Raw genomic sequence first — 14234 nt, 5'->3', positions numbered from 1 at the left:
GACAGATTGCTGGTGACAGTGGGAGTGAAGGTGAACGGAGTACTATCACCAGGATGTCACTGCTCAGACAGATAGACAGTGCTGTGCTATCACCTGCACCCTGACTTCCTGATCAGCACACGGGTAACACTTCCAGCTGAAAATGGACAGACTCTCTCATAAATGTTTGATCTGACCATCGTTATCAGGGAGGTTAATGAACTGCTCCAGGATGTTGCCATCTCTCAACTAGATGCCATGTTCAAGACACTACCTTGGTACAAGATGTTATTGTTGATTTTTATACAGGAGCTGAAAATGCGTTGCTGGAAAAGCGCAGCAGGTCAAGCAGCATCCAAAGAGCAGGAGAATCGACGTTTCGGGCATAAGCCCTTCTTCAGGAATCCTGAAGAAGGGCTTATGCCCAAAACGTCGATTCTCCTGCTCTTTGGATGCTGCCTGACTTGCTGCGCTTTTCCAGCAACACATTTTCAGCTCTGATCTCCAGCATCTGCAGTCCTCACTTACTCCTCGAAGATGTTATACAGGAGGTCAGGTTCAAGAGGGGAGGTCTGCTCGTGTCCAGGGATATTCTCTGTCTCTTGAACAAGCCTAAAAATAAACGATTCCAAGAGAAAACATTAAAATCCTTGAAAAGAGTAGCAGACTAGGCTGGCACGGTGGCGCAGTGGTTAGCACCACAGCGACAGGGAACCCAGGTTCAATTCCACTCTCAAGTGACTGTGTGGAGTTTGCACATTCTCCCCCTGTCTGCGTGAGTTCCACCCCCACCCCCCTCACCTCACAGTCCAAAGATGTGCAGCTGAGGTGGATTGGCCATGGGAAATTACCCATATTGTGCAGGCCAGGTGGATTAGCTGCAGAGAAATGCAGGATTACAGGGTTGGGGTGGGTTCAGGTTGGACACTCTTCAGAGGGTCAGCATGGACTCGATTGGCCAAATAGCCTGCTTCCACATTTTAGGGGAGGGAAACAGTACCAATGGTTGGTTGATGCCGACCCAGATTTTAAAAGCTGCTCTTGACAAGTGGAAGGTTTACACATGATCCATTTTAGGTTTCCAGGAAAACGGTGCAGGAATGTACCTAGCTGAGTGCAATTACGAAATCTCCTCCTGTCTCAGAAAAGAACTCTTCTGCAAAAGCAGTTTCTGTTTCAGGGGCACAATTTTAGCTGCAAGATTTGGAACTGAGTATCTAAAAAAAAAGATAAGCTTAATGCAGCAGTTTCTAGAAGGTTTTGGACAAGTTCCAATGGAGGAAAAAAAAACCAGCTGTGCTCCTCCGTATCACTGTCCTCTCGATGCTGCCTGTTTAAGGATGATGCCTAATCAAACCTGGACCACATTTGTAACTTTGCTATCTCGCACTCCTCCTTGCACTGAAATCAAGTTCAAAAGTAAACAAGTGTTGTTTATTCCACGTCAAGTGAATGACAAATAAAAGCACACTTAGACTGTGAACAAAAGTTTTTGCTTGATATCTGTTTCAATTCTGGAAGTCTTCCTTCGTCCTGTTAACCTGGTGGGTGTAAGGAACTGCTGCCTCTTTTTGTTAGCCACTTCTGGACTGAATACCAACCCAAACTGCGCATTTATCTGTCCAGTCATTGGCGGAGTTGAGGGGTCAAGGCAGCATTGTGTCAATTCTGGTTTCCCAGTTACAGGAAGCATACGTTAAACTGGAAAGAATTTGTAAAAGATTTCCTAGGATGTTGCCAGGAATGGAGGGATTGAGTTACAAGGATAGGCTGGGACTCTTCTAACTGGAGTGTAGGAGGTTAAGGGTGACCTTATAGAGGTTTATAAAATCATGAGGGGTATGGATAAGGTGAATAGTAGGTGTCTTTTCCCTAGGGTGGGGGATTTCAAGAAACGGGGGCATATTTCTAAGATAAGAGGAGAAAGATCTAAAAAAGACATGAGGGGCAAATGTTTTACACAGACAGAGGTTCATTTGTAGAATGAACTTCCAGAGGAAGTGGTAGATGTAGGTACAGTTACAATGTTTAAAGAACATTCAGATAAGTCCATGAATAGAGTTGATAGAGTGTGGTGCTGGGAAAAGCATAGCAGGTCAGGCAGCATCAGGGGAGAAAGGGTGTCAATGTTTTGGGCATGACCCTTCATTAATAAGAAAAGCTTGGAGGGAATATGAGCCAAGCAGGGGCAGACAGGACTAGTTTAGTTTGTAATCCTGATTTGCATGGACTGATTGGACTGAAGAGTCTGTTTCCATGCTGTATGATTCTGACACTATAAGCATCTGGCTAACAATTATTTCTGTTTTTTACTGGCTGAAGCTTTTGATGGACACCTGACTGTAAGGAAGCAAGTGTTCCTGAATGAAATCTAAGGCCTTTCAGCATTAAGTTACCCACGCCTGTCTGTTTTTCTTCAGAAGCTCACATTATTACTGCCACATCAAATACATCTTCTCTGCTGAGGGTGAAAAGCTGATCACTCCTTGTACAGTAGATCATGAAGGCAGATCAGACCATATGCCCCATGGCTGCCACTACTACTCATGAGGAGCTTATTACAGCTCCTTGTTATCTCCACATAGTGCAATCACAGAAGCTGCCATGTCTGAGCTAATTCAGAGTAATTCAATAACAACAGTACCATGTTTCCCACGGCATGTCATGCTTCAAATGGCCCTCCGTAAGATGGAGACTGAGGTCTTTAAGCTATCGGGGTCACATGTTGTTATACAATGATGGTATTATAAGAATGTCCCTCAAAGATATTTTGCAAACTGGCTGTGAGACATAACATGGTTTTGGTTTTGAAAATAAACAAGTTTAAATACACATGTCAAAGTACACACTTTTGGAGACATCAGCTTGTCTGGGTTGGTTGTACTCTTGAGTTTGAAGCAAATGAATTCTAGGACATGACCACATAACGCCGTTACACTAAATGTATAGCACAGAAACAGGCCATTCGGCCCAACTGGTCTGCATCAGCACCTACATTCCAGGTGCATTTTCTCTAGCCATTCTGCATCTTATCCTATCAACATTTCTTTCTGTTCTTTCTCCATCATGGACTCAAACTAATTTCTCAGTAAATACATCAATGAATTAAATTGTATTTAAAGTCATGTTGCAAATTTAACCTGTACAAGTCACATCTTCCTATACACCTATCGAATGCCTTTCCATCACGCTCAAAATGCTGAGTCTGTCTGGATTATTTCATATCTTGCAGAGCCCAGGTGGGGTCTTATGGTTCTTCTCCAAACAGCTTCCTGCTCACAAAAAAAACCAAACGAGGCTCCAGGCCCTGAGAGACTCTATAATGCTGCATGAAATAACTCTACAGAGACTGGAATCCCATCACCAAGTCCCCCTTTATTTACATGTGGAAAGTTCTTGACACTGATCCAGCTTCTTCAGAGCCAGCTCTCAGAGTGAGCAGAACCTCAGATACTCGTGTTTCTGTCAGGGCTCCCTGATTGGACCCAGTTAACAGTCTATTCTATGAGGTGCATTTGGCTGACCTTGTTACAATTGCTACAATGCAGATCTTAGGGACCTGGCTTTCAAGAACATTTCCAAACCTTAGCAACTCTGAATATATTAGACCTGTCACTATTTGACATGCCAGCACAGTGGGTTGAGTCACTAGATGCAGATTCAGTGGTTCATGTGACTGTGGAAGATCCCATTTCTTTGTTGGAAAAAGGAGTAGGGGTTTTCCTCAATTAATGGACCATTGCCCAGCGATAGGTCATTTGGAGATCTCGTGCACGTCTGTGGGTTCCCAGAATATGTCACAGCTGCTACTCACATAAACACTGCACCTAAACCTTTCAAAGACACTCAGTGTCTTGAATAAAAATAAAACATGCCAGAAACAGTCCGCAGCTTTGGCAGCATCTGAGGGGAGAGAAAACCAAGAGGTGACATTCACATAAAAGCAAAATATTGCCAATAGAGTTCCGAAGCAGTGTCATAACTCTGTTTCTCTCTTCTCTATAGATGTTGCCGAGAACTGTTGAGTGTATCCAGCACTTTCTGTTTATGCCCAGGTTGATAATATGGGCCTGAAGGACCTGTTTCTGTCCTGTATGAGTCACTGACATGTGGCTAGAACTGGTAGAATTGACAGTTTTAAAACAAGCGCAGAGATTGTGAAGTGAGTGGAAATGAAAGAAAAGGAGGAAACAGCTAGGGGAGAGGTGGCTGATGGGATGGAAGGCAGGAACAATTAAATGACAATGGCATAAGGCATGATGTTGCAAGGGAAAAAGACAGTGTTAATTAGACAAGGAAAAAAAATGACATCCACTGACCAATACATGTTGAGACATAACAGCAAGGTTTTCTGCTCTCCTAGTGCGTTTTGCTTACATTTCGATGTACAAAGTCATCTTTACAGCAGTGTTCATGATGTCAGAACATCCAAAGTTTACAGCAAATGGAGTAGTGATGGTCTGGAGACATGGGGCAGTGATGACTGCACTGAAGCATCCCAAAGAAGTATGGATGCTCAGTGCTTTGTGTGTATTCAAGAGTGAGGTCATTAGTCATTAGGACACTGAGCGTTCATTAATTATAGCGATTGAATGGGATATTGAATCTGAGGTCAATGACCAGCCAACATCTTAGCGAATTGCAAGTCAGGCTTGAAAGAATACATAGGAGAAAGTGAGGACTGCAGATGCTGGAGATCAGAGCTGAAAATGTGTTGCTGGAAAAGCGCAGCAGGTCAGGCAGCATCCAAGGAACAGGAAATTCGACGTTTAGGGCATGAGCCCTTCTTCAGGAATGAGGAGAGTGTGCCAAGCAGGCTAAGATAAAAGGTAGGGAGGAGGGACTTGGGGGAGGGGTGTTGGAAATGCGATAGGTGGAAGGAGGTTAAGGTGAGGGTGATAGGCCGCAGTGGGGGTGGGGGCGGAGAGGTCAGGAAGAAGATTGCAGGTTAGGAGGGTAGTGCTGAGTTCAAGGGTTGGGACTGAGACAAGGTGGGGGGAGGGGAATTGAGGAAACTGGAGAAATCTGAGTTCTCCAACCTTGTGGTTGGAGGGTTCCTAGGCGGAAGATGAGGTGCTCTTCCTCCAACCGTCGTGTTGTTATGGTCTGCCGATGGAGGAGTCCAAGGACCTGCATGTCCTTGGTGGAGTGGGAGGGGGAGTTGAAGTGTTGAGCCACGGTGTGGTTGGGTTGGTTGGTCCCAGAGTCCCAGAGGTGTTCTTTGAAACGTTCCACAAGTAGGCAGCCTGTCTCCCCAATATAGAGGAGGCAACATCGAGTGCAGCGGATGCAGTAAATGATGTGAGTGAGGCGCAGGTGAATTTGTGGCGGATATGGAAGGATCCTAATTCCATTTCCCTGCATTTGGCCAATATTCCTTAACACCTTTGCCTAACAAAATGTATCTATCTCAAAAATTAAACCTAACAACTGATCTAACATTCACTGCTGTTTGTAGAAGGGAATTCCAAACCTCTACTATCCTTTGTGCATAGATCAGCTTCTCCCCTGAATGGATTGTACCTCATTCTCAGACTGTACATTCTAGCTCTGGAATCTCCAATCAGTGGAAATGGTTTATCTTTATCTACCTTGTCTCTTACTGTTAAGACCTTGAATACTTTGATCAGATCACCCCCTTAACCTTTTAAATTCTGGAGAAAACAGGCCAAATGTGTATCACTTCTCTTCATGACTTAACCCTGAAGTCCAGATTATCATTCTTGTAAATCAACATTGTGAAAAGCTTTTCCACACAAAGAGTGATTGGGGTTGAGAGTGTGTTGCTGGAAAAGCACAGCAGGTCAGGCAGCATCCAAGGGACAGGAGAATCAATGTTTCAAGTATAAGCCTGATTTCTCCTGATGAAGGGCTTATGCCCGAAACGTTGATTCTCCTGCTCCTTGGATGCTGCCTGACCTTCTGCGCCTTTCCAGCAACACATTTTCAGTTGAGAGAACACATAGTCTACTCATACTTCGGTTTCTTAGTTCTTATAGAGAATGCAAAACATATAGAGGAAGTAACCAATGGGTTACTCTCGAACACTAACTAAATTGACCTACATATAAACATTGAATATTAGCTCATCAATGTTAAATCTGATCTGGCTTAGAATTTCAGATGTAGATTGGATCAGATCAAGCTGATATGACCATGTAGGAAAGTTTAATTTTTACACAATGTCGCTGCATGGTTATAACAGTGCTTTGGTAAACCATTCAACTGTACGTACTGATGGTGAGTCAACACAGAACCGCAAGATATATTCATGTGTCTATCAGGTAAAAAAAACCATTAACAACAATAACCTATAACTGCCCGGCAACTTTAATATAATAACTATAACATTGCAAAGTACTTCACTGGAAGTTACCAACAAAATGTGATATTGAGCTACAGTGTCGATCTGTACGGTCAGAGAGTTAGGTTTTCAGGAGCACCTTCAATGGAAGAAATAGAGATATGGAGGGGTCTAGGAAGAGCGTTCAAGAGCCTAAGGCCAGACATGAGTGGCACTGCTGGGATACTCAGAAATAGAATCAAACAAGAGACCAGATCTGGAAGAGTGCACAGACCTTGTCACATTGTAAGGCTGGAGGAGGTTGCAGAGGTTGGGAGGACGTGGAAAGATTTAAAAAAACAAGGATGCGACTTTGACCTGCAGGTGTCACTGGCCCAGGAGGCCATGTAGTGCAATAAAGTGAGGGGTGATTCTTGGAACTCATTGCAAGTTAGGGTTAGGCTGAGTTTTGACACAAAAACAGAAAGTATTGAAGAAACTCAGCAGGTCTGGCAGCATCTATGGAGAGGGAGAAACAGAGGTAATGTTCAGAGCCCTATGGGTCTTCTTTGGAACCGAACACGGCTGGAAATTATAGTATTTAAGCTTCTGTCAAAGAGTGAGAAGGAGTGTGTGGAAAACATGGTGAGGGTGCCCAGAATAATAGACAAGCTAATGGGAGCAAAATGTCTTCACTGATCTCAAGTTTATGGAGGGGAGTGTTGGAGTAGTTGAGTACAGAGATAGCAAAGACATGAAGGACAAGGGCAGCAGATATGTGGGAACACCACCATCGGCAAGTTCCCCTCCAAACCACTCACCATCCTGACTTGGGAAATATATCGAGGTAAAAACAATGGCTGCAGATGCTGGAAACCAGATTCTGGATCAGCGGTGCTGGAAGAGCACAGCAGTTCAGGCAGCATTCAAAGTGCAGCGAAATCGACGTTTCGGGCAAAAGCTCTTCATCAGGAATAAAGGCAGTGAGCCTGAAGCGTGGAGAGATAAGCTAGGGGAGGGTGGGGGTGGGGAGACAGTAGCATAGAATACAATGGGTGAGTGGGAGAGGGGGTGAAGGTGATAGGTCAGGGAGGAGAGGGCGGAGTGGATAGGTGGAAATGGAGGTGGCAGATCGGACAAGTCTGGACAAGTCATGGGGACAGTGCTGAGCTGGAAGTTTAAGACTAGGATGAGGTGGGGGAAGGGGAAATGAGGAAGCTGTTGAAGTCCACATTGATGCCCTGGGGTTGAAGTGTTCCAAGGCGGAAGATGAGGCGTTCTTCCTCCAGGCGTCTGGTGGTGAGGGAGCGGCGGTGAAGGAGGCCCAGGACGTCCATGTCCACGGCAGAGTGGGAGGGGGAGTTGAAATGTTGCGCCACGGGGCAGTGTGGTTGATTGGTGCGGGTGTCTCGGAGATGTTCCCTAAAGTGCTCTGCAAGGAGGCGCACAGTCTCCCTTAATGGGTGGCATGGTGGCACAGTGGTTAGCACTGCTGCCTCACAGCGCCAGAGACCTGGGTTCAATTCCCGCCTCAGGCGACTGACTGTGTGGAGTTTGTACGTTCTTCCCGTGTCTGCGTGGGTTTCCTCCGGGTGCTCCGGTTTCTTCCCACAGTCCAAAGATGTGCGGGTCAGGTGAATTGGCCATGCTAAATTGCCCGTAGTGTTAGGTAAGGGGTAAATGTAGGGATATGGGTGGGTTGTGCTTCGGCGGGTCAGTGTGGACTTGTTGGGCCAAAGGGTCTGTTTCCACACTGTAAATAATCTAATCTAATCTAATCAATGTAGAGGAGACCGCATCGGGAGCAACGGATACAATAAATGATATTGGTGAATGTGCAGGTAAAACTTTGATGGATGTGGAAGGCTCCTTTAGGGCCTTGGATAGCACCTTTCCTCCAGTATTGCTAGGTCGAAATCCTGGAATTTCCCTCCCTAAGGGCATTGTGATTCAAATGGATTGAATTGGCTGAGGAAGGGAGCTCACCACCACCTTTGCAAGTGCGATGAGGGACGGTTTATAAATGCTGGCCCAGCCAGGAATGGCCACATCCCATGAGTGAATGAAAGAAATACAGTCTGTGAGTTGTCAAAGATTGATCGAAATAGGCAAAATCTTGGAGGTCTAACTAACTCATTTTGATTATTTTAAACCAATTCCTTCAATCCTTTGTTGCTGATGTCTTCTCAAAGTCATTTCTCCTCAAACTTGGTTTCAGCAGCTGCTTGAGTGGCTTTCGGGGTAGTTTCTTCCTCAACTTTTGGTGCCTGTTGATATGCTCCAAAACTTCTGCATTTTTGTTTGTAGTATTTTTTCTTTTACTGTATGTTCATGAATAATTTAACCGGCTTGGTCCATTCTGTCCATTGCTTCTTTAAGCTTGAAAGCCTGAAGTCATATCTTTTCCAAATTCCATCATAACACGTTGGGTTTTTATCTGGTCGTTTAGCATAATTGATTTTAAATTACATCTCATTTTTTTTCTGGCTTATGCAGATTTTGTCACAGCTGATGGTCTTCCTCATCGGCATTGTTAGCTCCATATTCTGTGGGCACTTAGGCAAGGTTGAGTTGGATGCGGTTTGCCTGGCTACAGCAGTAAGTATGTTTGAAATTGGCTTTGAATTATTGCAATGTACCCTTGGTAAAACATAGACTGGTTTGTACTTCGTCTTACCAACTTATTGTATTAGGAAGTCACATCACCACCTTTCCAAGGTCAACAGACATTTTACAAACAATGCCAGCCTTGCCGACTGTGTGCTTATGAATCGCTAGAACCAGAAATAGAACACGACATAGGCAGAGGATAAACTTGAACAGGCAAGTACTCTATTTATCTCCACTCCATAGCCTGTCATAGACTGCCCCTCTGGCTTTGCCTCCAGGTCACCTGACCTGCTCTCTTAAAAGCCAACACACACCCAACCACATACATAACACTAACATTCCACATCTTGCAGGAACAGAGAGATAGGAACAGAGTTGGCTATTTATCCAGCTTTTGAACCTGTTATGGATAATTTGCAACCCAACTCCATATACCTGCCTGTTCCCCAAAACCCTTTGGATTGAAATCCTTTAATAATCTCAGATTAACAACTGATCTAGAGTCAATGGCATCTGCAGAAGAGCTTTGCATGCAGCCTGACAACAGTTTGGGAGAAAAACATGTTCCCTTTAATAGCTTATAATAAAACTACCCATTAACCTTCTAAATCCATCCACAATTGTTTTTTTAAAGAATGTTGGTTATACTTATTTCTTGTAATGACAGAAACAGGAAAATCCCCCATTTAATGCCTTTTCTGGGGTTGAGTTGGATGGGTTTAGTAGCTGCTACTAGTCCAGAACTGGCGACTTATAATTGTTGTGCCTGGATCTGAAAGGGTTAATGCTGTGAAATGCTATAAACACCACTGCACTATGACGGTGATGTGTGGACATGTGGGGTAGAACGTGTAGTGGGATTGAACACCCAGTCCTCCTCAAAGTCTCTGTAATCATGTCCATCACGTCATTGTTACTAAACACTGACAGGTAATAGCTGTGATTCGATCATCACACCCTGTTGGTGACACAACCAGTGCAAAAAGCAAGCCAACAATTTTGGTAAGGAATGGAATGTAACAGCCAATGGTACTACAGAAAGTCTGTGTTTTAGAAAAAGTTCTTCAGATTTTTAATTTTTAAAAAAATTAAACATTAATGTAATTTAATTCCAAGTCATTGTCATGAAACAGTTTGGAGGTTGGGGTCATTAACTCATACAGCAGGGAAACAGACCCTTCAGCCCAAGTCATCCACGCTGGCCCCTGGAGCAGGCCCATCCCTCTCCCACACCCCACCCCCCCCCCAACTCCACCGGCCCTGCTACAGCCTCCCCATTACTCTAAGTGCAGTCATCTAGGGTGCTGTATAATGTCTGCATCCCTACATCCTCCCTGAACGCTTTTAAAGCAAAGCTAGATAGATTTTTGAAAAGTAAAGGAATTAAAGGCTGTGGTGAGCTGGTGGGTAAATGGAGCCCAGACAACAAAAAGATCAGCCATGATGTGATTGAATAGCAGAGCAGGCTCAAGGGGTCAGATGGCCTACTCCTGCTCCAAGTTCTTATGTTCTTATCCCTATACTCCAGCTCTTTAGATTTAAAAGTCAGCTTTGCATTATAGAAACTCATACACAGTCACGAAAGTGGTTCAGTTTGATACAGTAGCATGGGAAGGAAGAAGTTTGACTCTATCCAATAAACCAAAGGCCTATCTTCCTTGTACAAGACTATATTTGCTTAGCCAGCCATTCAATCACATTGAATTGCTTCGAGGAACTGGCTGAGCCAGCACAGTCCCAGGGTATTTAGGGATGGGCAGTAGGTACGTGTTAACCACAAGTCCCCACATCCTCAAAACAAATGAGAAAACGAAAGGAATGCTGTTCACATGTAAGGACCATCATACCTTACTTCATTTTTGGTAGCACAGTTGGGCCATCGACAATGACATCACTAAAAAGTTATTTTTCTCTTCATTCTGCCTACACAGGTGATAAACGTATCAGGTATCTCTGTGGGAGCTGGACTCGCTTCCGCATGTGACACCCTCATATCCCAGGTATGTGCTGTCAGCCCCTGAAACTGACATTCTTGTGCAACTAAGCAGGGAGGCTACATTCTTACAGAAACAGAACTTGCTGGAAAAGCTCAGCAGGTCTGGCAGCCTTGGGGGAGAGTGATCAGAGTTAACGTTTCAGGTCCAGACACCTTTCCATGATTACCATCCACACATTCTCCCGGCAAGTTCCCATGCACCCGACCCCTTTCACATCCCTACCTTCCACCTTAACTGCTCCCTCACCTGCCTGCGACCTCCTTCTCAACTCCCACCCTAACCCCTCACTCACCTCATACACCAACCCCTCACTCACCTCCCAATCTACCCCCTTCCCTCACCTCCCACCCCATCCCCTCACTCACCTCCCACCCCATCCCCTCACTCACCTCCCACCCCATCCCCTCACTCACTTCCCACTCCATCCCTAATTCACCATCCACACTACACCCCCACTCACCTCCCATCCTACCTCTCACTCACCTCCCACCCCAATCCCTCACTCACCTCCCACCCCATCTACTCACTCACCTCCCACCCCAATCCCTCACTCACCTCCCACTCCATCTACTCACTCACCTCTCTCCCCAACCCCTCATTCTCCTCCTTCCACATCCTTTCACTCACCTCCTTACCTAATCCCCCACTCACCTCCCACTACAACCCCTCACTCATCCCCATCCTATCCCCTCACTCATCTCCTACCCTATCCTTTCACTCACCTACCACCTTATCCCCTCACTCACCTACCTGCCACTGAATGTGATTGGCACTCTTTGTAAGATTCAATCTCATCTGGTTTCACTGTTAATTTAGGGATAAATTATTAGCTTGGAGAATGGGGAGGACTCCCCTGACTTTCTTCAGTATAGGGCGATTTAGATCTAGTTGACAGGACAGAAGTGACCTCAGTTTAGCATCTCACTGGAAAGATAGCACTCCCTCAGTAGTGCCCTGGAGAGTCAACAACAGTCAGTCAGCACTGGTTGGAAAAGGGGAACAGTTATTTGAAGAGAAACAAGTTTCTGATGACATTTGTGCCTTAGATCTGATCAAGGTTCCATGTTGAGCTCACGTACCTCACCCTGGCCTGTAGAAAGGCAAGAGGAAGAGGTCAAAGAGGCAGAATGGGTGATAGAAGCTAGGTATCTCAAAATGGATACAACAGCAACCAGCCTAATCCAGAGCCTCAGGTTAAATCCCACTGTGGTAGATAGTGAAATTTGAATTAAATAAAATCTGGAGTAGTGAGCTGGTCTCATGATGATCATATAGTTACTGTTAAGTGCTGTAAAAACCAGCTGGTTCACTAACTTCCTTTAGAGATTGCTGTGTGTTTGGAATTCAATGTGAGGTCACAGATTCATTTGCCAAACCTGTGGGGTTTTCTGCAAACGTTTCATCGCCTCGCTAGGTGACACCATCAATGTGTCCTCGATACGGTGTTTGTGGTCTGTCCCACCAGGCAAGTGGGAGTATTCCATCACATTCCTGATTAGTCATTTGGCGATGGTGGACACACCTTAGGGAGTTGGGAGATGAGTTACTTGCCGCAGAATCCCCAGCCTGTAACCTGCTCTTGTAGCCTCTGTGACTATGTGGTGAGTCCAGTTGAGTTTCTGGTCAATGGTAACCCCAACGATGATGATAATGGGGGATTCACTGATGGTAAAACCATTGAATGTCATGGGGCAGTGATTAGATTGTCTCTTATTGGTGATGGTCATAGCCTTTATTTGTGTGGCATGAATATTACTTGCCAGTTGTCAGCCCAAGCCTGGATATTGTCCAAACCTTGTTATATTTGAACAGTATCTGAGTAACTCAGTAACAGCTTCAGTATCTGAGAAGTCATGAATGCTGCTGAACATTGTGCAATCATCGTGAACATCCCCACTCCTGACCTTGTGATGGAGGGAAGGTCATTGATGATGCAGCTAAAGATGGTTGAGCCTAGGACACTATCCTGAGGTACTCCTGCTGTGATGTCCTGGAGCTGAGATGACTGACCTCCAACAACCATAACCATCTTAAAAATGCACCAGGTATGACTCCATTCAGTGGAGAGTTTGTCCCCGGATACCCACTGATTCCAGTTTTGCTAGGAGCTCCTTGATGCCACACTCGGTCTAATGTGTCTTTCACATCAATGTCCCTCTCACCTCAGCTCTGGAATGCAGCTCTGTTGTCCAGTGTGATGAGGTCAGGATCTGGCGGAACCCAAACTGAGCATCACTGAGCAGGTTATTGCTGAGCAGTTGTGGCTTGTTAGCATTGTTGATGACACCTTCATTCATTTTACAGATGATCGAGAGTAGGCCGATGGGGCAATGATTGGCTGGGTTGGATTTGTTCTGCTTTTGTGCACAGGATATACCTATGCAATTTTTCACATTTTCGGGTAGATACCAGTGTTGTAATTGTATTGCAAGAGCTTGGCCAGGGGAGCAGCAAGTTCTGGAGTGCTAATCTTCAGTACTGTAGCTACAATGTTGTCAGAGACAATAGCCTTTACAGTATCCAGTGCCTGGAGTACAATTCTGTTGCTGTTGATGGCCCATGGGACCTCGTGGATGCCCAATCGTGAGTTACTGGATCTGTTCAAATTCTGTCCCAGTGATAGTGCCACACAACATGATGGAGCGTATTCTCAATGTGAAGGTGGCACTTCATCTCCACAAGGACTGAGCGATAGTGTCATGGACAGATGCATCTGCAGTGGATAGATTGGTAAGGTTGAGTATATTTTTCCCTCTTGTTAGTTCCCTCACCACCTGCCGCAGACCCAGTCTTGCAGATAGGTCCTTTAGGACCTGACCAGCTTGATCAGTAGTGTTTCTGCCGAGCCACATGTGATGGTGGACACCGAAATCCCCCACCCAGAGTAGATACTGAGCCCTTGTCACCCTCAGTGCTTCCTTCAAATGTTGTTCAACATGGAGGAGTGCAAATTCATCAGCTGAGGGAGGGCGGTATGTGATAATCAGCAAGACCTTTTCTTGCTCATGATTAGCCTGAAGTCATGAGCCATCATGGAGGTCTGGAGTCAATGAGTCAGTGTTGAGGGCTCCCAGAGCAACTCCCTCTAACTGTACACTACTGTGCTGCCATCTCTATTGAGTCTGTCCTGGTGGTGGGACAGGACATACCCAAAGATGGTGATGGTAGTGTCCCAAACACCTTTATATATCTTTGACGTATGATTCCATGCCTATGTTAGGCTGTTCATTGACAAGTGCATGGGACAGCTCTCAATGTTGGCACTAGCCCCCAAATGTTCATAAGGAGAACTGGTGCTGGGCTATTTCTGCCATTGTCTCTTCTGGTGCCTCTGTCAATGTCAGGTGGTCTGTCCAGTCTCATTT

The 14234-nt window shown here is 45.3% G+C and overlaps 1 protein-coding gene across 2 annotated transcripts in view; it reads left to right on the top strand.

Moving 5' to 3' along the window:
- The window catches only part of LOC132830394 (multidrug and toxin extrusion protein 1-like), an 83334-nt gene that overhangs the window by 5410 nt on the left and 63690 nt on the right, over nucleotides 1-14234 (top strand). For both annotated transcript variants that reach the window (XM_060848053.1, XM_060848054.1), the window contains 2 exons: nucleotides 8759-8860; nucleotides 10804-10872. In XM_060848053.1, the coding sequence (XP_060704036.1) occupies nucleotides 8759-8860; nucleotides 10804-10872 (171 nt within the window). The remainder of the gene's footprint in view (nucleotides 1-8758; nucleotides 8861-10803; nucleotides 10873-14234) is intronic.

This window comes from Hemiscyllium ocellatum, chromosome 31 (assembly GCF_020745735.1).
Source record: "Hemiscyllium ocellatum isolate sHemOce1 chromosome 31, sHemOce1.pat.X.cur, whole genome shotgun sequence".
Taxonomy (NCBI): Eukaryota; Metazoa; Chordata; class Chondrichthyes; order Orectolobiformes; family Hemiscylliidae; genus Hemiscyllium; species Hemiscyllium ocellatum.
Note: the sequence above shows the minus strand (reverse complement) of the source record. Positions and strands in the feature narration are given on the sequence as shown.